The sequence below is a fragment of the Zootoca vivipara genome, chromosome 14 (genome assembly GCF_965207765.1).
Source record: "Zootoca vivipara chromosome 14, rZooViv2.hap1.1, whole genome shotgun sequence".
NCBI lineage: Eukaryota > Metazoa > Chordata > Lepidosauria > Squamata > Lacertidae > Zootoca > Zootoca vivipara.
Window position 1 is genome coordinate 43,636,927 of NC_142597.1, and position 26,386 is coordinate 43,663,312.

Consider the following 26,386-nt stretch of genomic DNA (forward strand, 5'->3'; position numbering starts at 1 on the left):
CCCATACTGGAGATGGGTGCACAGGGGAAACCCTCGAACTCGCTCCCACAGGAAACAGTGATGGCCACCAATTTGGTTTGCTTCAAAAGAGGAATAGACATATTCATGGGAGCCGAGGCCATTGATGGCGCTGCTCTGCCTCCACAGTCAGACGCAGCTATGCTTCTGAAAATCAGTTGCTGGAAACGGCAGCTGGGGAAGAGGGCTCATGGGCCCAGGTCTTGCTTGCATGTTTCCTAGAAGAGGCATCTGGTTGGCTCCCGTGAGAACAGGATGCTGGATTAGATGGGCCACTGGCCTCCTCCAGCAGGCCCTTCTCATGTTCATTGTGGTTCCCTAAATTAGGAGTGGAAGGAAATCATTGGCCATGCTGCTGCCTGTGGCTGCTAAGAGTTGGAGGGCATCCACCGAGCCTGAAGGCTTATAGGCCTTCCTATTCTCCTACAGTGAGAACAAAGCAACGCTTGTGGAACTGCTTCTTAAAAGTTGGCTCTTGTCCTCCAAGGCTTAACATGTCAACGAAAGCAGTGACAGAAATACACCCCAGACAGAAAATCCAGTTTCCTTTTATTGTGTAAAATGAGATGGAGCAGAGCTGTACGGTTGCTTGCTCCCCACCCTTACAAAAAAACGAAACAGTTGAACATGCATGCCCCACCCCACCCCGCCAAGGCTTCCTCACGGAAGTCTGCCAAAAGAGAGAAAGTCCCTAAACTACCTTGGCATCATCAAAGTACAAAATGCAGTGATTAAGAGGCATCTAGTGGTATTTGACAAGACTGGCAACTTCTTTTCAGCTTGAAGGTTAACATCACTGAAGTAAAATCAGCACAAAAGTGGAATAGCAGTAATATACTGAAATAAGTTAGAGGTACAAACTTTGCGGGGAGGGAGAAAGAAGGGCGTATTTACAGTGGATTTAAAAAAAAAAGTAATGTGGACCGTTACATTTAATACAAAAACTGTGATTGGAAGCAAATTCCAGAAAGGCCGTATACAAAATCAATCAAAATGGGTGTACTAGGATACCCCGCTGGAACAGTGTGGCAGGGAGATGCCTTCTGCCCTCTAAAAGATCCAGACCGCTTGCCCTTTGGACAAACTTCACACATGCAGCTATTGCCTCAAGCAGGTATGGGAAGACAGGAATTCTGGGGGAGCAATAGCCCTCCCAAAGCATGATTTAAGGCTTCAGCCCCAGAAAAAAGACCTAGTGTGACAGTGGGGACCTGTGACCTTCCAGGCCTTTTGGGGGACCCCCAGCTTTTATGACCCCCCCAGTCCCTTGGAGCAGGGCTGATGGGTGTTGGAACGCAACAGGCTCCCTGACCTCAACAGAGATAAACAGGGAAGAGAATCGGGGAGGTTTCCAATTACAAGACGGGTGGGCCCACCCATTGGCATCCAGAGGGGTTGAACTCCCAGCTGCCTTCAGCCAGCATAGCCAAGAGTCAGGGATGATGGGAGCTGGAGTCCAGTGATATCCAGGGGGCCACAGGTGAGCCACCCCTATACATGTATTATAACAATATAGGCCTTTTATGCTAGAGTTATTTATCATCATTTTGCAGTTCAGCACTTCCAGTCCAGGGTGCCACTAATTTGCCACGTACAGGTTGAAAGGGGACTCGCACATGGCGCTTTTGGCACAACAAGAAGGTTTCGGCTTAACCCCAAGTTTCAAGAGTAGGCTTGGTCTCTCTCTCTCCTGTGGGCTGTATTTGTTACTGTATCTTAAACCTAAGTTTTAGAACTAGAATGAGGACACAGAGGGAACAAGGTTATTTACAAAAAATGCCTTTGCTATAAAAATTGAAATGTGGGCTTTCTGCAAAATGACAAGTTTTAAGAGCCTTTGGTGATTAAGCCACAAAGAGTTTCCCGGGGCACATTTTATGTTAGAGGAAACTCTATAAAGGAGCTAAGATATTGGAGCTTGTAAAACTGTCCCCTGTCCCGCCCAACCCCCACCCTGGCTGATTGACGAAGGCTCTCTAGGCTTGGAACTGAGCCAGCATTAGGAAGAGAAATTCACCAGGAGAAGCTGGATGCCGTCCATTTGTGCAAGAGAAGGTCACGGCTGGTTATATACAAGGGTCGGTCCTTAAGCCAAAATATTTCCCTGCACGGCTGGTACCAATGTCGCCACCCAAGGGAGCACCTCACTTTGACCCCTGCTGGACTGGAGCGGGGAACCAGGAGCCCTCCAAATGTTGCTAGACTCCAACTCCCAGCAGCCTCAGCCAGCTCAGCTGAGGGATCAGTCCAACAACACCTGGGGAGGCAGGGAATAGAGGATCCTCACACCAGCCATAGCTGCTGATCCCGCCAGGTCAAACTGCTACTGCACACTGGTGCCATTTTAGTACAACTGAGAGGGGGGTGAGTCTCAACAATGATGGCACCTCCTTTGTGGAAGGGATTTTCTGCAGTGGGGGAGGGGTGCAGCAGTCTTCCAAGCCCAGCTGGCTGTGATCCATGATCAGCATCCTGCCCACCCTGTTTGAGATTATCCATCCTCTTCCCCCCCCCGACAACTCAACGGCATGGTTAGGACATCATGGACTCCCGCACAGCTTTCTGTAGGGAGTGCCTGGTCACCAGGAGGCGGACCACTTCCTCGTTCCTCTTGGTCAGCCTCTTCCGGGCTTGGTCGTGGGTCACCATCGTCATATCCCAGCCATTCACCTGCAATACATTTGCAGCATTGCTTGAGCGAAGGCCCACCACCAATTCAAAGCATACTAGGAGCAGCAAGACAGCCAACCGAGGGGTGCTGGCAGTCAGATGCTGGGAGCCAGCTCCTAATGCCACACATCCAGGGGTAGCCTCTGCCTGCACATGGAAGTTCTGTTTCACCACCACAACCATTACCCCCAGACCTCAACAAATCTGGGTGAAAATGCTTCTAAAACCAAGCAAGAGGCTACCACCACATCCTTTGTGGCAGTGAAAAGGGTTGCTTTAATCCAGGGGTCGGCAAGGTTTACCTCGCCTGGGCCGGTTCACTCCAGTGGAGATCCCTCCGTGAGCTGGGTTGTGCGCGGCTGCTGTGCCCATTTCCAAAATGTCCGCAGCGCCAGAAGTCGCTTCTACACATGTCCGGAAGTGCATAGAAAAGACTTCTGGCGCTGCGGACATTTTGGAAATGGCACAGCTTCTAGGCATGTCCAGAAGTGTGTAGAAGTGACTTCCGGTGCCGGCGGGGCACCAGAAGAAAATGGCTGCCGGCAGGAGCTCCGTAATCCGGGGGAATACGGAGTATTTTGCCATTCGGGACACCTGCGGGAAACGGTAAGAAAATACGGGGGTTTCCCGGGGAAAACGGGATACTTGGCAGCTATGAATCCCTCATCTCCAGGTATAGAGGTATATACCTCCAGGTATATTTTAATCATCCCTTAATTCAGAATCATGAGAACTTGAGAGTTTTGTTTTTGTTTTTAGGGTTTCCTTTCTGAGGAAGAGGGGGATTTAAATAAAAACTGCAGCTCAGTGATTGAGCATCTGCTTTGTATGCAAAAGGTCCCATGTTTAATCCCTAGTGTCTCCAGGAATGACAGAGAAGCCCCTTGCCTGAAGCCCTGGGGAGCTGCTGCCAGTCAGTGTGGACACTAATGATACTTGGTATATATAAGGCAGCTTTCTGTGTTTTTGTTTTGTCTTGTAGGGAAGGTCTTCAGCAACTTAATTCACAAGATGGAGTGATAAAAAGCTTTAATTCGAGCTCATAAAAAACAGTCCACTCAGAAGAGTCACTAGTGTGGTGTAGCAGTTAGGGTGTTAGGCCTGCACCTGAGAGTCCAGGGTTCAAATCCCCCCTCATCCATGAAACACATTGCGCCAGTCACGACCTCTCAGCCTAACCTCCCACAAATCAAATGGGAAAACTAGGAGCTGGAAAGCCTGACAGTGGAAGAAATCTGGGCTGCCCCCCTGCTTCTTCTTAAACCAGTCTGGGATTTACCTGCATGATCTTGTCTCCGACCTGGAGGCCGGCCACTTCGGCGGGGCCACCCTCCGTCACTCTGGTCACATAAATGCCCTGAGAGGAGAAGAAGACAGACTGCATAAAGATACCACCACGGAGGTCTCCGCAGTTGGCCGGGTCCCCCACTGGACATCCAGGCTCATGTTGTGACAAGGCCCTGATCCACTTGCATGATCGGCTCTAGATGACTTGGTTCACAGGTGGGAAACCTTCAGGAGCCAGATGCGGCCCTCCATACTTCTCTATCAGGCCCTCAGGACTCTTCCCCAGGCCACAACCCTCACCAGCCCTACTTCATACCCTCCTTGTGGGCTTTTGCCTGGGTGAAAATGTGCCATTGAACTCTGATCATGCCTCTTGACTGTCTGGATGGAGGGTAGAGAGGGATGCGTGACTGAATGGCAGAAATTAGCCTGCCATACAAAAAGTAAAAATTGCATCCCTGCCCCTGCCCCTGTGGCTCTCAGAAGGTTGCCCAGAAGTGAGGGTGTCTGAAAAAGATCCCTTTGGCTTACTGCTTCTGGGAGGCACCTCTGTAAAGAGCTTTCTGCTCTGCTCAATGACCAGGAAGTGAGGGGGGGAGAGGAAGGCTTCAGCCAGTGGAATCCCTGCTAAATAACTCCAGACAGCCACCCTCCAGATGGGCCTGCACAAGAGTAAGCAAACACTACAGAGAGATCTAGTTTATAAATGCCAGGGGCCAAATCCTCTACCCTCCCTGCTTGTTCGTCCTCAGAGCCACTTGGCCATCCCTGTACCAGGGCTTTTGTTTGCACAAGCCCAAACAGCCCTGCAAGTTGCTAGTCCACGTTGAAATAGTCCATCTGTTGTCTACACATACCCAGTTACACTTGTGGCATAAAAGAAAAAGGAGCAATGGCCATTTTCTTCTTCCACACCACAAGTGGGGAGGACGATGGTTCCCCCAGGCATTTCCTGTCTGGTTCCCTGGGAAGACTCCTTCTTTCTCAAGAACAGGCCAGGTGAGTAGATCTTGACCTGTCTGCTCCAAAGAAAGCTAGTCAGACAGACAAGAGTTGGCATGCCCAGAAGTCCCCCGTCACACTGCCAGTCTTCTCTACAGCCTGTAGAGACTGCCACCCCCTCAAAAAGTCTCCCTGCATGATCAGCCTGGCTCCGGACCAAGAGTTATCTTTTCAGGGTGGATTTGGGCAACAGCAACAGAGGCATTTTTTGACCCAATCAGGATCCAGCCAAATTCTGGAGCCAGCCAGCCCAAATCACGCCAAGGCCAGACCCACACGAAACCAGCCTAGCCCAGGCTAGGCTTGGGGCCTTTTGATACTGACCTTGTCCGTCTTGTCCTCTGAGAAGGGATTCTGCGTGGGGTCCTGGTCAATGCCTCCTCCAATGCTGAAGCCCAGGATCAGGTTTTCCCCCTGGCGGAGCTTGTGGATTTCAACCCTTTGCTGAAATGGGAGAGGCGAGTCGTGTGAAAAGCGAGGACTCTTTGCAGGCCCTTGAACACCCCTGCGGCTTGGGATTCATCCATTCTGGCTCTTGTGAGACGCTTGATAACAGGACAAAGAGGTGCTCTTGTCCAGCAATCTGGAGCCAACAAGGCCTTTATTTTAAAGAGAGACATATGGCAAGCATGTGATGACACCATGGGTCATATCCTGCTTGGTTCAGAAAGGGAAAAGGGTTCTGAAACTGCAAAAGGGGTGGGTGGGTGTCTCAATAGGAGGTTGTGTGTCACAGTACAACAAAGGCCTTTGCTGTTGTACTGCCAGACACAACATCTTGCACAAAACCACCATCTGCTCTTCACAAAGCCCTGCTTCCCATCTGCCCCCCCCAAAAAAGCAGAAGAATTTCTCTCTCTACCCTATCCTTAACTACAAAGAGCAACTGAGCCAGCTATGCGTTTTTCTAAACCAAAGCAGCTTCATCTGAGCCCAGCATGGGATTTGGTGGGGGCAGAGGAGCCCTCAGCAGCGATTGGTTGACCTTCCCTTGTGTCACAGAGGGAGCAGAAAGGAGAGACAGGCAGCTCAGAAGAGCCCTGCTGGATTGGACCAAATGCTCTAGCACAGGGGATGGCAGGGGATCAATTTGGGAAAGGAGGGTTGGAAGAAAGAACAGACCACGGGAAAAGGGAAATACTTTTAGGGAAGGGCAGTAGCTTAGGGTAAAGATTAGGGTAATCTGCCAAGGCTTGGGCAGCAGGGTTTTTTGGAAATAAAAAGCCCCCATCTTCCCAGAGCGTGCCTTGCTCCCATTCTTTCTATCCAAGATCATTTCCTTGGGGGTCAAGAACGGCCAGTTCTGAAATGAGGGGAAGCATCGGATTTCACCCGTGTAAACAAGCACCCTTTTATTGGAGACTGGGCTTATGAGCTCATTGAGGGGGGAAAGAGAAAAGCACTTTCAGAGAGAGAGAGAGAGATAAAAGGCGAGAGAGACCAAAGGGAAGACAGCCAAACAAGGCAGAGAGGAGAGCAGTGAGTCCAGAGATAAGTGGCTCGCTGCCTCGTGAGATGGACAAAAGGTTAGAGGGGATGAAATGGCACCATCACTTGGCATTTTTATTGGACAGGTCTAAAGCCAAGTGGGCTCACTCTCCTGCCTTCAGAGAACAGTCAGTTTCAGTTTTAAAATGAAAACCATCAGCGTTTCTCTCTCACGATCACAGAGCTGAGCAGGGGTGGCTGAACCCGAGCCGCTCCTGATGGCATCAGGCTGCCCTGCCTGTCATTCCTGACCCCCTGGTCATGCTGGCTGGGGCTGAGAGAAGTCCACCCCACACTCCCTGAGGGTCACGGCTTTGCCACAGTTATGGCAGGAGTGGCTAACTGTGGCCCCCCAAACACCAAGGGGGCTCTGATCTGGCAACATCTGGAGGGCTGCACGTTCCCTGCCCCTGACGATAAAGAATTGTTTCCTGGAGTAGAAAGGGGAATTGTAGAAAACAGCAGCATTGTCGGACTCCAAAACCCTTCAGCCAATGGTCAGGGGAGCCCAATAACATCTGGAGGACTACCTTGTAGGGGACAGAGAAACCCAGATGTTTAGGGGAAGGGGGTGCAAAAAGACCCAGACCCGGACCAATGCTGAGCTTTAGGCTGCAATGCTTTCTATACATCCTTACTTGGAGGGGTGAAGCCTCACTAAACCAAATGACACGGAATTCCAAGTAAATCTGGGTAGAATTGCACTTGACGTCTGGGAACAAGCCTCACCCCGCCTCTTCATGACTGTTATTTCTGGATTCCTTCATACCATGAGATAAGATAATGCCATGCTCTCTCCATCTTTAGCACTTTCAGAGAGCATTCACAGCCTGTTAGAAAAGCAGTTAGAAAGGCTCTTTCCAGAAGGAGGTGCTTTCACCACGGGTATCCCCCTCCACACCCCAAATTCTTATGATGCATGACTAATGCGCTCGCTCTCTGTGAGCTCAGCGGGGTGTAGCAGTGCAGAATGTCAGACCAACAAGGCTTGGGTTGCAATCTCCATTCACTGGGTGACCTTGGGCCAGTCCCTCTTGCGTTCTCATCTTAATCGACCTCACGGGGCCATTGTGCGCCCCATTTCACCTACACTGCCCTGAGGAAAGGGGGGGACATAAATGCAATGAACAAGTGCCAGTTTTCAGCAAATCCCATATTTTCAAACCCTTCCTTCCACTGTTCTGTTCCACATTCTCCAACCTGTTTCCCTCCAGATGTTCTGGACTAGGAGCTGTTGGGAGCTATACTCCAAAATGACCAGAGGGCACCAGGTTGGGGAAGAAGGGTCCACAAAGTTGTTCTACTTTGTTCGCATTTAAAAGCCGCTCCCTGAACTTCACAGTTGCCCCATTGTTTGGCAAATGGGATTTCCAGGGCCAAACTCTCCCCACCACACCCATACTCTACCAGTTTGTGCCATTCACCTTTTAAAAAAAAATCACCACTGGGCTTGTAAGCACTCGGGCTAGACAAGCCTTTATTGACTCATCCATGTCTTTTTCCAGGATTCCTGTCAAGGTGTATACTCATCAAACACCCCAGACCTTAGGATAAGGAGAGGGTGTTACTCTTGTGATCAGACACACACTATGGTTTGCTCCATATGGTGGAGGAAGCAGGTTATGGGCCAGTCTGCCCTGAGGGTTCTCTCACTTCCTGTACCAGACGGCAACAAAACATACACATACATTATGCTTATTCAGTGCCCTGACCACAAAAAAGAGCATTTTTCACTCCTCCCAGCTATTTGCTCAACCAGCCATGAATCACCCAACCACTCCCAAAGGAGACTGAACCGATCAGATGGAATCGAACAGATCTAATCTAGGGGAGACTGGCGGCCAGAGGGAGAGCAAGGTTTGGAGGGTGGGGCAGGTGGAACCAGGTAAGAATAAAGTATAAAGATTTGCAATTGTGGGGGAAGGTCGGAAGTAGAAGAGAGGCACAAAACAAGGGAGAGAGATTTAAGACCCTGATCAGGCTGGGCAAGAGAGGAATTTTCCCGGAAGGAGTAAATCCATGGAATGCAAGAGCCATACACACACGGCTTCTGGAACTTTTAGCCGGAAGGCTTCTGAGATTGTGGGGGTCTGATCAACTGGTAGGGTTGGAAGAATGCCATGGGGTTTGAGACCCCTGCTCAGCAGCTGAAGGAGGGCCCCTGAATGCAGCAGGCTTAACAGGCTTTTGGGGCCAGCCAGATGTTGCAGAACTGCAGCTCCCAATGGCCAGCCAGCACGGCCAACGGTCAAGGATGATGGGAGGTGGCAGTTCAGCAGCATCTGGAAGGGGAAAGAAGGGGAGATAAGAACAAATGGAGTAAGTGAGGTAATGGAATAAGGGGAGAGAGCAAGAGAGGGAAACATCTCTCAAGAGACTACAAAATTGTGGGCAGCCTCCTAATAAAGCAGAAGCAGAGAACAAATGCAGCCGTTTGGCACCTCTTCCTTGCCCAGAAATGTCGCCCACAGTGAGCGTCCCACCAGGTCATTGCAAGGATTCCTATTTGGCCGGGATCAATTTGCTTGCCTTTCCACAGCCCTTTCTATGGTCCCTTTTTGTCGCACATAGATAAAACTGTAGGGAGGGTGTCTTGGAAACTCTCAAGTGCAGTGCCTTGTAAATGTCTATCTGAGATTCAATTATAGGAAAGGTCAAAGTACTTTAGGAATAAAAACAGTCTTCACTGCTATTTTTATGAATACATATAAATTATATGTGAAGCTCACACACATATTTGCACAATGGGTTATATCCAACATTAATCAGCAAGCCCATTGAAATTAAGCAACCTCTAAGATGTTCTGGGAGCATTTCCAAGAGAGTAGCCAAAGAGTAGAATAACAGTGGGGGGAAAACTCCCATGAAAGGTGGCAGGCTCTCCTTCCTTGGAGGTTTTTAAGCAGAGATTGGATAGCAATCTGCCATGGATGTGTTTAGCTGAGATTTCTGCATTGCAGGGGGTTGGACTAGATGACCCTCAGGATCCCTTCCAATTCAACTCTACGATTCTAAGCATCCATTCAAATTAAAGGAGGCAAGAAAGAGTTAGGGTTGGAAAGGGGCAGCAAAATAGCTGATTTTTCTACACACACACATTCAGGCCCATTTTCCATCCCCAGCATTTTTTTTAAAAAGCAGGTAAAGAAAAGAAGTGGGATGGGCTAAAATGCCCCTCACCCCAGAAGAAGGCCCTTCAACATTCAGGCATCCTGAATGAAAAAGACAGGTCTTCCACTATGCATTTCAGGGAGATTATAGTACTGTATGTTATTAATATATCAACAATTTAATAAATTATCACTACCGTTAATACATTTTTCTTTTAATACATCAAAGCCTACTTTCATTAGCTTTTGACACTCGACTGTGCCTGCTTTGAGAACCCACTTTTGTGAATGTGAGCAGTGCTTTTTTCTGGAGGTACTCAAGGTACAGTACTGGAACCTTTTTTCCCCAGAAGAAAAGCACTGACTGTGAGCTGTTTCAAACTCTTTTTAACGCTGTTTTAATTGTTGCAACCCGCCCTGAAGGAACAAATCGCCATCAGCGTCGCCACCGACGAGCGTGACGTTTGTCATTACTGTATTAACACCATTATTCCCATCCAGAGCAATGGGCTTTATTTTAAATCCGGATTGCCAACATTTCTTCCATTGGAATTGCATACCGCTTGTGGCTGTTTTTCCCCCAAAGCGGTTTACAAAACGATTAAAAGCAACGTTAATCCATATAGCAAATTCTTGGGTTTCCCACTCCACCCCCCAGCCCAAAATAGGAGAATGAAACGGGGGGGCGGAGGGCTGGGTATTTTGGGGGGTCCCACACCAGAAGCGGGGCAGGGCGTCTCCTCCACTTACCACCACGGCCGTGACCGGCTGACCGGGGATGTACGACATGGTCCCCGCTGGCCTGGCCTCGGCCTTCCCGCCTCGGGCACCGCGCCTCGCTCTCTCGCCTCCCACGGAACAAAAGGCGAACAGCGGCCCGACCCGACCCAGCCGGGCCATGAACACGCCCCCTCGGGGAATGGACACACCCACGGCCACGCCCTCGCTGCCCGCTCGTCCCGCCCCGTGTCGCTCACGCGCCCGAGGCGGAGGAGGCACACGCCCCTTCCCCAAAAGCGCCGCTCTCGCCATGGGCCACGCCCCCTCCGCGATGCCCAAGCGCCTCCTCCCGCGCCCAGGCCACGCCCCTCCCCTCCAACGATCGCCACGCCCCTCTTCGCGCGCACATACTGCACTTGCCCCCGCGACCTCGTTGGGCCACGCCCCCTCCCGCGCCCAGACCACGCCCCTTCCTTCCAACGGTCGCCACGCCCCTCTTCGCGCGCACATACTGCACTTGCCCCCGCGACCTCGTTGGCCACGCCCCCTCTCGCGGATGGGCCACGCCTTTTCCAACTGCCGCTAGGCGTGGTCACGCCCCCGCTCCCGGCAACGTATCTCCGCCTACCAAGAGGCCACGCCTACTCCCCCTCATCCCGCTCCCTCGGTCTCCTCACCTGACCCCCCCAACTCCTCTCAGTTTCTTTTACTGTTATTTAGACTGTTACCTTAACGGTCTAGGTTTTTTTTTAAATGAACCCACGACAAACAGCTCCAAACAACTTTCCACAACAACCTTGTGAGGTAGGATAGTAACTGGCACAAGGCCACCCAATCAGCTTTCAGCGCTGAAACTTACATGCCAAACTTCAGACCGGAAATCCGGTCTACGAATAATCGGTCGCTCTAGCTCGCATCATATAATGGTACCCAAAGGCGCCTTGGCGTCTTTAAGAACTTCGATGGACGTTACCGGAAATGTGGCGTGAAGACGCCGGAAGTGTGGCATAAAGAAGCCGAAAGGTCCAAACAAAACCGGAAATTCTAAATAAGGCATGCGAAAGTATCCCCGTGGCCAAGTCCCGTGGGGCTCCTGTGAGAAGCGGGGCGGAGTTACGCCGCGTCGCGCGCTGAGGGTGACGTCACCCGTGCTCCCAGCATCCTTTCTGTTGTAAGATGGCGGCGTCTACCTACTTCCGGTAAAGACGGTTGGAAGGGAAATACTTTTTCGATCGGCATTAGTGAGAGGAAGAAAGGAACCGAAAACTGGTAAGCAGCAGGATTCTTGGTATGCCCGGGGAGGAAGGGACGGTAGTCCTCTTTCTCGGAACCGAATGGGTAACTTACGGCGTTTATTTCAGACCGCAGAGGATCCTGACACCATAACACGGGGCTCTGACGTCATCCCGCAGCGGGACAGAGGCGGGCTTCCAGTGGAGGGGGAAGAAGTGGAGTTGTGCTTGTTGGATGGGATCAGCGTTATTTCGCTTGCAATAATCATCACCATGCTTATGCTTCAGAATATACAGAATATATGCTTCAAAGCTGTCCGCATGTGTGGAAAGATCACAGCTGTTTGGACGCTGCGCCTCTCCAGGGTTTCAGGCTGGGAAACATTCCCATCTTTGCTTGGAGAAGGCTTTACAAAGCAGGTTCTCTGTCATTGACCTGCAGCCTTTCCCCTGACAAATAAAGCAAGTTTCCAGTCGTCATGTTTCTGATTAAAGGGCTTATACTGTATAAATTTACGAGAAGCTGCCTTACAGTGAGATGATGGTTGGCCCATCAAGCTCAATACGGCTTACTGGTGGCTGCCCTCTAGGGTTTCAGAGAGGGGTCTTTCCTGGCAGGGGCTGAACCTGCCATTGAGCTACAGCCCCTTCCAAAGGAACAGGGAAAGCTATCTCATGCCATATTTGTCTGTTCAGTCCAGGAACTGGGAACCTGGTGTCAACAACAACAACAACTTATTTATTTATTTATTTATTTATTTATTTATTTATTTATATCCCTCCAATCTGGCTGGGCAGCTTCCAACAAAATATTAAAAATACATTAAAACATTAAACTTTAAAAACTTCCCTAAACAGGGCTGCCTTCAGATGTCTTCTAAAAGTCTGATGGGAGGGTGTTCCACAGGGAGGGTGCCAATACCAAGATAGCCCTCTGCCTGGTCCCCTGTAACTTCACTTCTCGCTGTGAGGGAACCGCCAGAAGGCCATCCTTAGAGCTGGACCTCAGTATCCAGGCTGAACGACTGGGATGGAGATGCTCCTTCAGGTATACTGGGCTGAGGCACCAACACTTTGAATTGTGCTTGGAAACGTACTGATTTTGTTGGACTCTCCCTCAAGCATGACCATGAATTATGGGCATTGTAGTTCAACAACATCTAGAAGGTCAGGTGTCCCCCAGCCCTGATCAGACCATTATTGTTCATTCTGGCTTGCATTGGTTCTCCAGAAGCTCAACCATGATGGGTCTTCCCCATCATCAACTACCTGATCCTTTTAACAGGAGGACTAAACCTGGGACCTTCTGCAGGCAAAGCACATGTCCTTCCCTTATAGTTGTGCTTACATTTCTAAGAGGGCAGAGAACCTAGGAGGTTTAGGAGGGGAATGGGGGTGGGAATGAGAACCACTCTCAGTCAGTTACGATGAACCAGAGGTTTGTAATTTGCAGCCAGAACCTCATAGCTTACAATATGGTTTTGTTTTAATTCAGGGAGCGAAAGGGCAATCTTGCCTATACAGAGCTGTTTTGTGGTATGAATGTAGTTGCTGTTGGCAATTATCTGCCTCAAGAAATAATGGAGTGCGTCTCTGGGGGTGAAGGCAAACTGCTGCATAGTCCCGCCTGGTGTTTCCTGACTAATCAATATTCCCTGCTCTTCTTTTCACAGGAGTGCAGAAAGTGAGCAGCGGCGCTCGGATCTGGATCACAGCCATGGCCAATGCTGTGATTGCCAAGCGGGAAGGCCCCCAGTTCATCAGTGAAGCCGCCGTCCGAGGGAACGCAGCCATTTTGGATTACTGCCGGACGTCAGTCTCTGCCCTCTCGGGAGCGACCGCTGGAATCCTGGGCCTGACCGGCCTTCATGGCTTCATCTTCTACTTCCTGGCCTCCGCCCTCCTTTCCATCCTGCTGGTGCTGAAAGCCGGGCGGCGGTGGAGCAAGTACTTTAAATCCCGAAGGCCCCTTTTCACTGGAGGGCTGATCGGGGGTCTCTTCACATATGTTCTCTTCTGGACTTTCCTCTATGGCATGGTACATGTTTACTAGGGGGGGGGGCGGAAGAGGAGAAGCGCCGAGTTAGTACGGTTCTCGTGGAGTGACAGGACTTCGGGGGAGACGGTCACCATGTCCCCTAGGCCAGACGTCTGGGGCTGTTGATCCGTTGCTTGTGCTGCTTAACCCTGCCAGTAACTTCTGTTGGGAAACAAGCCTGTAAAACCCTGCCAATTAAACAAAATGTGAAATCCCTAAGGTGGTGTGATGAGAAAATAGTGCTCCTTCTAGAGTACTGCCTTTCTTTCAGTCGTGGTTTTATTGTATTGTATTTGTTCATTTGAGCCAGGTATAGAATGTGGCCCTCAAAACCTGTTTGCCTGGCCCTTAGAGCTCTCCTCTGGCCATACACTTTCTCCAGATGCACTCCTTACTGGGCCAGCTTCACACCCTCCTTTAGTGTTTTCATCTGGCTAGGAATGTGTCCTTGAATTCTGTTCGTGTCTTTGCTTGCCTGGATGGAGAGAGGTGTGGGTGTAGAAAACTAGCTTCCTGTAGAAAGGCAAAATTTACATGCATTGCTCCATCCACTTTCCCTTTTGGCTCCACCTACCACCAACCTGCAGAACAGGTCATCATCTGAGCCTTAGGCTAAAGGGGGGGTGGGGAGCCTCAGGCCTGGGGCTCAAATGCAGCTCTCTGACCCTCACTATTTGGCCATCAGAACTCTCTGCAACTCACATCCCTGACCAGCCCTGCTCCACACCCTCCTTTCGTGTTTTTGCTGGGCTGGAAATGTATCCTTGAAGTCTGATCCTGCCTCTTGCTCGTCAGAATGGGAGGATAGGAAAGCAGGGTGGTGGAAACTAGCCTACTGTGCAAAGGCAAAATTTGCATTCCTTGCCCTGCCCACTTTTGCTTCTGGCCCCACCCACCAATGGAACACAGGTGGGAATGTGCCCCTGGGGGTGAAGAACGCCCCCCAGCCCTGCCTTAGCAGTTCCAGCATTTGTTGTAGGGTTGCACGTTCCCTGAACCCAGGAGCGCTGGGGTGTGGTCGCAACAGCTTGCTTTTGTGAGGAAAGCCAGCCCCGCCACAGCACCCTTTGTGAGATGCATCAGGGGCTTACCTTCCAAGTCCCAGACTGCAGAATCCGGGACCGGCAGCTGTGTGACCCTGGAAGTTGCGTCGACATAACTTCCGGTGTCGCTTTGCCCTTCTATGGGCACCAAAAATGGCTGCCGCCGGCTTCGAAAGTCACTTGTACGCATGTCAGGAAGTGCGTCGACATAACTTCCGGTGTCGCTTTGCCCTTCTATGGGCACCAAAAATGGCCGCCGCCGGCTTAGAAAGTCACTTGTACGCATGTCAGGAAGTGCGTCGACGCAACTTCCAGTGTCGCTTCGCCCATCTATGGGCACCAAAAATGGCCGCCGCCAACACCGGAAGTCGCGTCTATGCACTTCCGGACATGCGCAGATGCGACTTTTGAAGCCGGCGGCGGCCATTTTTGGTGCCCATAGAAGGGCAGGAGAAAATAACGGAGAAAAACGGGAGACGAAGTGATATGGGGGACCACCGGGAAAAGGTAAGTAAAAACGGGGGGTTTCCCGGGGAAAACGGGGTACTTGGCAGCTATGATCAGGGGACAAGGCTGTGGCTTTCGTGTGCTCCTTGCAACCTTCTGTAAGGCTGCCCTCCTTGGAAACAGTGCTGGGCTACACAGATCCACCTTGTTCTGTTCAGGGCTAATGATGGAAATGTGGACACCAGGCTAGACAGAATGTCCAGGGGGAGAGTTCTTTGCCAGGGGTTGCCAACATAATACCCTCTACCACCTGTTGGGCTCCCAACTGACCCTTGGTAGGAGACAGCTGGGCCTCTGTCGCCCCTGGGGATTTTCAGCTTCCCCCTCTGCACAACCCAGACTTTGAACCCATTTTAAAATGTATTTATTTGTTGTTGCAATGCCTGACCCTCCTTTGCAGCTTCACTTTCCTTCCTAGCCTTTTTTCCATCTGTGAAATCAGGGACTGGGTTGGCCACTGGTGGCTCTCCAGGTATTGCTGGACTCCCATCTCCCATCAGTCCCAGCCAACGTGGCCAAGGACAGCATTGATGGGAGTTGTAGTCCAGAGACACCTGTAGAGCCATCGGTTCCTCCCACCCTCGTGCTAAAACATCACTTTTCATTCATTCTCAAGCCTTTCAGTTTATGCCCCATTTTGTGTGATCTTGGCCTGCAACTAAATCTCACCAGCAACACAGCCACAATCTTCTGTTTCTTCTTGATGGTGTGTGGGGCCAAGTGTTTTTTTCCTGAAACCAGCACTTTCTAAATTTGTAGTTTAGCAAGCACTGACACCTACGAAGCGAAGAGAAACATCACAAGAGACTTGCTTCGTTTCACAGCAATCTGTATTCACATTACAATGAGTCTCGGGTGTGTCGGAAGCTTTGGACCAGGGACCAATCCTGCAAATGCCCCAACCCTTCACACTGGCAACGCAGATGCACGGACCTTTTATAAACGTGCCAAAGTCCTTTCTCTGCATTGGCTTCATAAAGTGCATTCCGAGCGAGGGTGTGGGAGGCAGCACCTGTGATCACGCAAGTCAGCGTTTTAGACATAGGCTACTGGTATAGTCCTTTCCAATGGGGTGAGACTTCCAATGGGGTGATCACTGCACCACTTTTTACATTCATTACTGAGCCTTGACATTGGGACTGCCCCTCCCCTCAGCCCCAGCCAGCATGGCCAAGGGATGGTGGGAGTTGTAGTCCAGCAACCTCTAGAGCAGCACAGGTCCCCCACTCATCCACTGCTGTGGCTCAACCACGACTCCCATCACCCCCAACCATTGGCCACGCTGGCTGCTGGGATTTGTTGTTCCACATATGGAAGGCAGGCTCCAGGGTGCATAATTAGCTTACTTAATTAATTCTGCAAAATACAACAACAGCCGCACACCCTGGACTCTTCATGGAGAGTTTTGAAATCTAATCGAGACACACACACAAATTATCCAGGGCTCCTTTGGTAGGAAGGACGGACTATGATTTTAATAATACCTTCTCCTTTTTTGCCAGAGCTTGTCAATATCAGTGGGATCTTGAGGGGCCAGAAAACTTTGCGTGAACGAGGTGTGGATCAGGCCCTCAGGGTGGAGACAAGCCATCCTTGGGCAAGTACCTTATTCACTGGTGTCCAGTGACGACGACATGTCAGACAGAGGCAGCATCATGATGTCATCACTATGTGATCCCTGATTGGGTAGGATTGGCCATGTGGCTAATTCAAGGAAGGGGAAGTAGCAGCTGGGGGGGGGGGATATTTGGCACAGCCCAGCGTATAAATATGTAAACGTCCTATAAAAGCATCTTTGTTATGGCATACATGGCTACATTGTGTTCACAGTAAGCAAAGATTAATACTGAGACATGAGAGAGAAATGAGTATTCCTGTTTAAAACATCCTCTTCTGCCCCCCCCCCCGCCCTCCATGCACGCACACCACTAACTAGAACAGGAGTCCTAACTCTGTTTTGGACCCAGGGGCACACCTGGAAATCTAAGAAACTATTGTCGGCCCCTGACTAAAATAAATAAATAAACCTAACAGTGCTCAGACCCCTCTCCATAAGACACCCCAAAGCAGACAAAAAGAATAGGTTGTCCCCCCCATTAAAAAAAAGCAGGCAACCCCTTAAAAAACCCTCCAAACCTGCTTTTAAATTAAAAAAAACAGGAGAGGGAAAAGCCTTGGCTGGCGGTGAGGGTGCCTTGGTTCCTACAGACACCGCAGCAAGGACCCCATCATTATAGCGACAGAGAATCTGCCAGTCATTAAGGGCAGAGCCACACTGTACGGTGAAAGCATATTCATTGCACATTTAAAGCACAGGACTCCCCCCCCCCAAAAAAAAATCCTAGGAACTGTAGATTTCATTCCAGCACCCTTAACAAACTCCACTTCCCAGGAGTCTTTGGGGGGAAGTAATGTACTTTACATGTAGATTGGATGTGTCAAATGTGTACGTGTGGATCTGCCCTATGAAAAGCAAGCATGTTTTCTCCTTCTGTTCCTGAAACAATATGCAATGGAAGCCCAAAGATCTTGCCCTTAATAAAGAAGAAAGCAAGACATCTGTAAAGAAAGGGGATAAGAGGGGCAGGGGAGAGAAAAACTCCCCCAGACCTGGAAGTCAAAACAGTTTCTCGATTCTTGCGAAGTGCAAGGGTGGAAAGTTAATTTGGAAGACTGAACCCGGGAAGGGTTATGAAACAAAAGGGCACAGAGTCTTCTTTTGAAATGCCATCGAACCAGCTCACCCAGGCTGCCGGGTACGTGGAGATGACTCAGTCCTCTTGACGTGGTGATTTATTCCGTCTTTCAAAATCCTAGCGCCATCTCTTGATTTCTCATGTTGGGCAAAATGTAGCAGCCTGTGGGTTTTTTTACGCCCGTTAAATGCCAGAGCATAATGTCACGCTGGCTGGGTGTCAACCAAGACCTCTCTTTCTGAGGACAGAGATTTCTGCAGAGCCCACATTCAGGAGCCTATGCCTGTACATGTTGTTGTTGTTGTTTAGTCGTTTAGTCGTGTCCGACTCTTCGTGACCCCATGGACCATAACACGCCAGGCACTCCTGTCTTGCACTGCCTCCCGTAGTTTGGTCAAACTCATGTTCGTAGCTTCGAGAACACTGTCCAACCATCTCATCCTCTGTCGTCCCCTTCTCCTAGTGCCCTCAATCTTTCCCAACATCAGGGTCTTTTCCAAGGATTCTTCTCTTCTCATGAGGTGGCCAAAGTATTGGAGCCTCAGCTTCACGATCTGTCCTTCCAGGGAGCACTCAGGGCTGATTTCCTTCAGAATGTACATAGCTTTCTTATTTAAGGGCGTGACTCTGCAGACTGTTGCTATTTTTCCCCAGTGAGATCCCATCACATACCGGCAAAATCAGGCTGCACAATTTGATCTGGAGCTCTTTGGCACAACCATACGCTAACAACCGAACGTTTTGCAATAAAAGAAGTCGTTTTGTTTCACAAAATGTCATCTAACCTCCCTGCCAACGAATCAGGAGGAAAGCTCCGTAAACAGGCCACCTATTTCTTGTTCACCTTGCTATCCGCAGAGATGGGGTCGTGAAACTTCTCCAAGACCTGCAGAAGAGTCCACACAACATTTCTTTGGAGAGGGAGGGTCCTGCCTTGCCCTGCCAAGCCGGAAAATTAAAAAAAAATCACTCCCACCCCAGTTTGTTCGGGGCCCTCCAGTTTAAAACAGGCTAATTTGCAGGACAGAAGACACGGCAGGATGAAAAGCAGTTGACTGAAATCTCATTAGCCAAGTGTGTTGCTCCAAGGAATATTAATATAAGCTGCCTGTCAGGAATGCCAAGGATATGTCCTGATTATTCTGTCTGTAGAAAGACAAAGGCCTGGAAATAATAGGTAGCACTATTAACTGAGGTGGATCGATCCTGCTGCATTCAACATGGCTGCCCAACAATTGGGCCACGATGGATGGACCCCAGGCATATTCAAGATGGCAATACCTAACTTCTACCATCTCCACTGAGGAATTATATAGGCAGGTCGCTTTGGCATTTGATTTTTAGTTTTTTTTTAAAAAAAAATGTAAAATCCTGTGTTGAGTGACATAGATGGCTCAGGGTATGGCGGAACGTCACCAGAAAATAAGGCTTTGGGGAGCTGTGAAAGGCCTGGGGTTAACCACATCCTCCCGGTCTCCATCGCCTATCCGTGAGGTAAACGATGGCTCTGGCATCATGGATGGCTTAGTTCCCCCGGCCCATGAAGTCCTAGTGGAGTGCTGTCGCCGGTCTTGGCCTTGGCGCTAGGTCTCAACCGTCTGCAATTGCCTCAGGTGGTCCAGCCTGGAGAGGGAGTCAGAACTCTGATCTCCGTTGATATTTGCTTCTGGTACGGGTTTCCTGTTGCAGGAAAAAAAACAGAGAAAGAAGTAGTGGAGGGATAAGACAATGCTGTTGGCGTAGAGTGGGGAACCCGTGACTTTCCGGACTACAACTCCCTAACTGAGATGGCCAATGGGCACAAAGGGATGATGGGGGTCGTATTCTGCCTTTGTCTGGAGGGCTACTGGTTCCTCATACCCAATGTAAGAGACGGGGCTTGAAGGACTTGTTGGAATGTTATGAGTTGGGTGGGGCAATGAACTAGGCCACATGCCGCGTCTCGAACCAGGGACCCAAGGGGTGTCCTGTGGTCATCCAGTCTCTGCGACAGAGGATCACTTTGCAGGAGAGATCTTTCTCAACCTTCCCAGGGTGCGAGGCACCCATGGATTTCTGAGTGAGTGCTATGGGTGCCACTTCCTTTCGTCAGCTCTCAGCCCCGCTCCCCTGGAAGAAGGAAAACACATGCGCGCACATACATGCGCTTGCACACATGCACATCATTTTTTCAAGGAGTCTGTGTCATAGATCCAGTAGAAAGAAAAAGACATAGAGTTGAAAGGGCAAGAGCGAAAGAGAGTCATTCTTCTAACTTCCTCCACTAACTCAATGTACTTTTCAAGGGATGAAAAGGTAAGCATCCTCACCCCCTCGTGGCTAAGGGCGCGGCAAGCTTTTGGGTAGGTTCTGGGGGGTTCATGGGTTGGCAGGGAAAGATCTCAGGGGTGCCCCACAGAGACTCTGAACGGCAGTACACCAAAGCTGCTCAGAGGACCTGCTCTGAATGTTGCTCCTTCCATAAGGGTCTTGCACCCCATATCTTGCTAAATACAAATCACTTGACTCTCCCTTGCAGGGCTGGCGTTAAAAGTCAGCATCACTGGGTGCCTTCCAAGGCTCGTGGTTCAACAAGGGGGCAAACCCCCCGGCCTGGCCTGCCTCCCTCCCAACTTTCACCGCCTCCCTTGGGAAACAAAGTCAATACAGAGACCAAAAGGAGGATTTGAAAACTGACCATTTTAAACCCATTCGCCCGTATGGGTTGGTGTGTTTTTAAAAATCAAAACACGCCGGTGCATTTTTTAAAAAAGCCTAATGCATATGGCAAGGAATCCATATTAAACTTTCTGTCCTCTGCCAGACTGTAATATATGGTTCTCAAGGGATGCTCTCTGCCGCATCTGCTCCTGGCCAATCAGGGAGGCTTTTAAACCAACGGAAACGATGAGTTATTGAGGCCCATTTCCCAGTCTTAAGCCAAGGGCAGAAGGTCAATGTTTAAATCACCTTCCAGTTTCCTTATATTGTCATGAGTGGGGGGGGGGGCTCGGCGCCTGGACCCCTCTTCCAATTCCTGAGTCCTAGGTACTGAATTAAGCATGTTAGAATACAAGCCAGGAGCCAGCCTGGAAATGCTTTCCTAAAGAGGAGTCCTTAGGTTAGTGATTTTCCAACTGATGGGGGGGGGCTTGAACGATGGTCAGGTGTGCCATGGGGGGGGGGAGCCACAGGCCGCACCAGTCTCCTCTTAAATCCTCTCTTCTTTCTTTCGATTTTGGTGTGGCGGCTCTGTTCTTTATTTCGTTCATATCTCATCTTTCCACCAAAGAGCTCAAGGTGAATGTTTCTCCCCATTATATCCTCACAACAACCCTGCGAGGTAAGTTAGGCTGAGAGACGGTGACGGTTTGTGGAGAGGGGGAGGCTCTCCCCTGAGGGCCGAAGTCTGACGAGTGGGCAGGGCCACCCACCTGTCAATTGCCTGACATCACGATGATGTCAGGGGGACCCGCTTCCCTCCCCACCCCCTATGTCGACAACCAGCTGATCGGCAGGACTCCCTTCAAGGCGGAAGTTTCAAAAGCCTCGGCCACACCACACACCTCTTTGCACCTGAAAACAACATACCTCACTTCTTCATATTTTTTGCCTCGGTAAAAATTGCTCTTTTGGAGGAAGTACAGCAACACCAGGTCACAGAAGAAAGCCCCCTGGGAAACAAACAAGGCATTGCTGACACAACAAATTTACACATTTTAGCAATAAATCAATAGAAACAACTCAAGCTCCTCCCCATTGCTACCTCCAAACACGTTTGGGGTGGTTCTTTTTAAAGCACTGCATATATACTGGGTGGATCTACACACGGGGGGGGGGGAGAGAACACTATAACTAAGTCAGAAATTAAATCGTTATAACAAAAGAAAAAAATGCTAAGTAAAAATAGCATATAATTTCTTTGCTCTCTGGCGCCATCTGGTGTTGCATGTTTATAACAAATTCAAAACGTTGGGTTTTTTTTAAAACTAAGGTAGCTGAGTCCACTGTACATTTAAAGCCCATCCCCCTGTCCCCCAAAAGCCTCGTATTTGTAGTTTACCTCTCACAGAGCTACAGTTTCAAGCACCCTTAACAAACTACAGTTCCCAGCATTCTTTTTTTGGGGGGGGGAGTGTGATGTGCTTTCCATGAGTTTTAATTGTATGTTGCAGAAGCAGCCTAAGCTCTCACAGCAGAAAATCAAGACGATAAAATAACACAGAGGTCACAGTAAGCCTGCAGAGCCACATAATTTTAAAGATGGAAGGGATCCAGGGGGTAATTTAGACCAACCCCCCCCCCCCAGCTGGGTGCAGGATGAGACGACAGCGCCTATGAATGAGAGCTGATATTTCGTTGAAATCTGCTTCCCAGCCTTTGATTGCATAGCTTAGCCACCGTGATTCATACATTGGGAACCTCACAACTGGGCTACAGCAACATGCTCTGTGTCGGGCATCCCTTGGAAAAAAAATGTTTTCAGTGTGTTTTAAGTGCAATATAAAATGTGACACTAGATGGCGATGGTTACAGGTACCGTGTTTCCCCTTTTTTAAGACACCGTCTTACAACTTTTTTTCCTCAAAAAAACACACGGTGTCTTATTTTCAGGGGATGTCTTTTTTATCATCCTTACTGTTTTTATTACAGTACCTTACAGTTGTTCCGGGCTTTGAACTCGAACTTAGCTTGGTAATATATGGGAAGCCAGAGCAGGTGGAGAGCATGCAACACTGTCCAGGACAGGGGTCAGCAAACTTTTAATGTGGGGGGCCGGTTCACTGTCCCTCAGAACTTGTAGCAGGCTAGACCGTGCACACGCGCACACACACACACACACACACACACACACGCCCATGCCTTCCTTCCCTCCCCGCGTTCAGATGGAGCAGGCTGGGCTGACGAGGAGGCACCCCGTCGGCGCTGGGTCTCGGCTTGTGCTGAGTGGCCGCAGCCACCCTGTCAGGAAGGGCCCCTACCCCAGAGTGTCTATGACCATGCTGCTAAAGTGCCTCCGCCAAGCAGCACAGAGTCCTCCTCCTCCTCTTACTCTTCCTCCTCCTCCCTCTTCGCAGGCTCTCTGCTTCCGCAGCGCTGCTGGGCTCTCCGAGCGCTCTGCTTTGCAGCAGCCATCAGTTCTGGGCTGCGGGGTGGCAGGCCTCCTCAGCCGGGCCAGGCAGAGGCCCGGCCACTGGCTCGGGTGCTCTGCCCGGTGCTGCTGTGCGCTCTGCGCTGCAGCAGCCGCCAGTTCTGGGCTGCAGGGAGATCAGGCAGGGCGTGTGCGTGCAACCTGCAGGAATCAATGCGCTCCCAATGCGCGTGCAAATGGCCCGGGAGGGCCACCTCCGCCACCTCTGCTGCCAGGTCAGGTCCCCGCTGTAGCTGCAGACTTCCCGCGGGGGCTGCCTGTGAAGCGCCACACCGAGGCTCCCCAGGAGAAGGCGTGCGGGGGCTGAAACCAGAGGCAGCGGGGAGCGGATTCCGGCCCCGGTGATGTCAGGCGCGTGGCAGTCCCCTGAGCTGAAGCGCAGCTTGGGGGACTGGTGGCAGCAGCGGGGCTTCCTCGGGGAAGGCAGGCAGGCAACAACAGTCCCGGAGCCGAAGCTCAGCGGGCGCTGCTTGCCACTTGCCTGCCTTCCCCGCCATTCCCCCAGCTGGAGCGCAGCTCGGGGACTGGCGGCGGCAGCGGGGCTTCCTCGGATCGGCAGCTGGGCGCCGACTCGGCAGGCCGCCGGATCAAGGAAGTGGGCTGCCGGGTCAGCGCTGATCAGTGCTGCGCGGAGCACCCGATCAAGGAGCCAGTCTGCAGAGTCAGTGCTCAGCAGCGCCGCACAGAGCATCGCCTCCTCAATCCAGCACGGCGTTGCTGGGCGCTGACTCTGCAGACTGGCTCCTTGATCCTGTGCTCCGCGCAGCACTGATCAGCGCCGACCCGGCAGGCCGCCGGATCAAGGAAGCGGCCTGCCGGGTCGGCGCCCTGCTCCGGATCGAGGAAGCTTCGGGGGGGGGGAGAGAAAGAGGAAAAAGGTGTCGGCGGGGAGGGAAAACGCGCGAGTCCTCTCCCCTTTCTTTCCTGCTTAGCCGGCTTGCGGGCATTTTACAGGAACAAACAACGTGAAAAGAAAAAAGAGGCAACGAGACCGGTCAGCGGTGTCTCCCTCCCTCCAACTCCCCCCCCACACCAAATGGAACTTCCCGACACACATACCCCGAAACTTTTGGCCAGAGGCGTCCTCGGCCCCGTTCCCACCTTCGCTGCTGCATGTCTTATTTTCGGGGTATGTCTTATATTTTAAAAATCTCAAAAATCCTGCCATGGCTTACTTTATGACTACGGCTTAAAAAAGGGGAAACACGGTAGGTAGCCGTGTTGGTCTGAGTCGAAGCAAAATAAAAAAATTCCTTCAGTAGCACCTTAAAGACCAACTAAGTTTATATTTTGGTATGAGCTTTCGTGTGCATGCACACATGAGTGTATCTGAAGAAGTGTGCATGCACACGAAAGCTCATACCAAAATATAAACTTAGTTGGTCTTTAAGGTGCTACTGAAGGAATTTTTTTAGATGGCGATGGTGAGCTTCATGGAAAATTCAATTTATTTTTTTAAACTTTTTTTTTTTTTAAAGCATTTTCAGAGCAGTTTTTAGATACCACCAAGGTCTCGTTGTTGCCACATTCACATTGTCTGTTTAGAGCACTCCGAAACCCAAAGAATCCTGGGAGTTGTAGTTTGTGGGGAGACTTCCTATTCCTCTCCCAGAGCAGTTGAGCAACCAATCCCTCTTCACAAGGAACTCTGGGAATTGTACGGTAGGTCTCTGGGGAGAAAATTCCAAAGGCAGGGAGCCAAAACCAAAAAGGCCCTGTACATGACTTCAGAAACATGGCTCAACCTTTGCATATGCAAGCCACCAGATTCCTTTTAGTGAAATAAAGAATGTGCTTGATAAGACAATGGGACCAGCCTTTTTTTGGCAGGTGGGTGGGAGCAGACCAGATTTTCATGCACACAACTGGGCCAACGCAAAAATCTATTGGATTCAACTCGACTTACTGCTCCCATAAGCGCAACACCTGATCCAACATTGATGATCGTCGGAATGATGTTAAATTTCCCCGCCTGAAAGAAAACATATGAAAAGCTGTGAATTGGGCCTTTAACCAAAATCACATTCAGGAAAGTTTTGTTTTCATCATGTGTGGGGAGGCTGGAGTTAAGGGAGAGGCGAAGTGAAACTGTGGAACTCTCTCCCACAGGATGTAGAAATGGCCACCCAAAGTGGGATGACTTTGACAGACCAATTCAATGAGAGGATTAAAACTACCAGTGGCTACTGGAGAGGTCAGAGAATTCTGTTGGAATTGTCCCAACATTTGAGGTCAGGAACAAAAATCATGCAAGACCGTAAGAGCGGCATTCTTTTTTTTTTTTTAGTCCGAAAACGTTATGTAAATAATTACATGTTTTCCTGCATTGTTTTTGGATGTATCCCTGTCACTGAAATTAATTATACAGTACTTGTTTTGGCCATAGCAGATAGTGAGGGAAAGAATGTAGGTTTTAGCAGAAGCCGAACTGTAGTGGAACGGAAACAGCACTGCAAAGAATTCAGCCCAGGATGGAAATCTCTGCCCCTTTACATCCTTGATGCCTGCTAGCCATGACAGCGAGATTCTCCCTCCCCTGTTAGAGACAGCAATCTTCTAAATCCCAGATGCAGAGAGGCAGGGGGTCCACCAGGGAAAAACTTTGCCCAGGAAAACCCCTCGGACCTGGAGTCAGCCCAACCAAAAGAGAAAAACACGAGTGCAGCAAAACACACAGCAGCTACCTTTCCGTTCACCATGACATCAAAGCGGATCCCGTAAGCCTTGATCAGAGTCCGGAAATCAACATCGGCTGCGTCACGGTAATACTTGGCGAACCTGCAATACCAGAAAGCAGAGCAGGGATTTTCACCCATAATGAAGTTGTTATGGGGGCGGCTGCAGACAATGGGGAGCACTGGGGGGGGGGGTTGGTGGTGGTTGTTTTTTGCATCAGACCCCAGATCCCATTTCCCTCCTCTCTCTTGCCCCAGCCTTTACAGCATATTTTGTTTCTAAACCAGTACATGTCACTTTGAGGAACATCTTAGCAGAGGCACACATGCCACAAAGAGAGGGAGAGAGATGACTCAGCTACATTAGTAAAAAAAAAAACAAATTTTTGAATTCATTATAAACATGCAACACCAGATGGCGCCAGAGAGCAGAAAAAATTCTATGCCATTTGTGAGGGACAGAGGATATCGCGAAGTCCCTCCCCTCCTGAGTTCAAGCCCATCCCCGAGCACAGGGGAAAGCAGAGAGAGTTCCGATTCCAGTGGGGAAGCAGGAAGTCGTGTCCGAGGCTCAGGCAAGGTAGCGGAGCCAGGGTCCCAGGTGGGACAGGAAGGGGCAAATAAGGGGGGGAGACCCATCCCCCCAACTCCGGAATTACACAGAAAGAGGAGAGGAAAGAGGATGGGTCTGCCAAAGCTTTTGTGTTGGAGAAAGACGCGCCAAAAGCCATTCGGAGGTTCTGAACCCGACTGAACACATCGCTCCGTG

General features: G+C 50.3%; 3 protein-coding genes across 4 annotated transcripts in view; 1 reads left to right on the forward strand and 2 right to left on the reverse strand.

Annotated features, from left to right (window-relative positions):
- Positions 1–550: 550 nt before the first annotated feature.
- Positions 551–10,435, reverse strand: TAX1BP3 (Tax1 binding protein 3). Its single transcript, XM_035139061.3, has 4 exons — positions 10,326–10,435; positions 5,302–5,421; positions 3,968–4,045; positions 551–2,688 (listed from the first exon to the last, which is right to left on the reverse strand). Exons 1-4 carry the CDS (start codon positions 10,362–10,364, stop codon positions 2,551–2,553), a joined length of 375 nt encoding a protein of 124 aa, XP_034994952.3. The 5' UTR covers positions 10,365–10,435; the 3' UTR covers positions 551–2,550.
- Positions 10,436–11,470: 1,035 nt separating this feature from the next.
- On the forward strand, positions 11,471–13,784 carry EMC6 (ER membrane protein complex subunit 6). Of its 2 annotated transcripts, XM_088657871.1 has the most exons (3): positions 11,471–11,564; positions 11,657–12,575; positions 13,201–13,784. In XM_088657871.1, exon 3 carries the CDS (start codon positions 13,245–13,247, stop codon positions 13,578–13,580), a length of 336 nt encoding a protein of 111 aa, XP_088513997.1. In that variant the 5' UTR covers positions 11,471–11,564; positions 11,657–12,575; positions 13,201–13,244; the 3' UTR covers positions 13,581–13,784. The 2 variants fall into 2 exon arrangements, with proteins under 2 accessions (XP_088513997.1, XP_034994954.1); XM_035139063.3 differs by lacking the exon at positions 11,657–12,575.
- Positions 13,785–15,927: 2,143 nt separating this feature from the next.
- P2RX5 (purinergic receptor P2X 5) overlaps positions 15,928–26,386 on the reverse strand; it is a 31,719-nt gene continuing 21,260 nt past the window's right edge. Inside the window, exons 9-12 of the mRNA XM_035139404.3 lie at positions 25,627–25,720; positions 24,849–24,914; positions 21,382–21,464; positions 15,928–19,491 (exon numbers count right to left, since the gene is read on the reverse strand). Of these exons, the coding sequence (XP_034995295.1) occupies positions 19,395–19,491; positions 21,382–21,464; positions 24,849–24,914; positions 25,627–25,720 (340 nt within the window). The 3' untranslated portion in view covers positions 15,928–19,394. The remainder of the gene's footprint in view (positions 19,492–21,381; positions 21,465–24,848; positions 24,915–25,626; positions 25,721–26,386) is intronic.

What these genes read in the sequence shown, in the direction of transcription:
- TAX1BP3 (XM_035139061.3), bottom strand. Translation starts at nt 10,364, where the DNA reads ATGTCGTACATCCCCGGTCAGCCGGTCACGGCCGTGGTG. An exon ending in CAGAGGACAAGACGGACAAG is followed by an intron (nt 4,046 to 5,301) that starts GTCAGTATCAAA and finishes TTCTCCTCTCAG; the next exon opens with GGCATTTATGTGACCAGAGT. An exon ending in TCGGAGACAAGATCATGCAG is followed by an intron (nt 2,689 to 3,967) that starts GTAAATCCCAGA and finishes AATGTATTGCAG; the next exon opens with GTGAATGGCTGGGATATGAC.
- EMC6 (XM_088657871.1), top strand. Translation starts at nt 13,245, where the DNA reads ATGGCCAATGCTGTGATTGCCAAGCGGGAAGGCCCCCAGTTCATCAGT.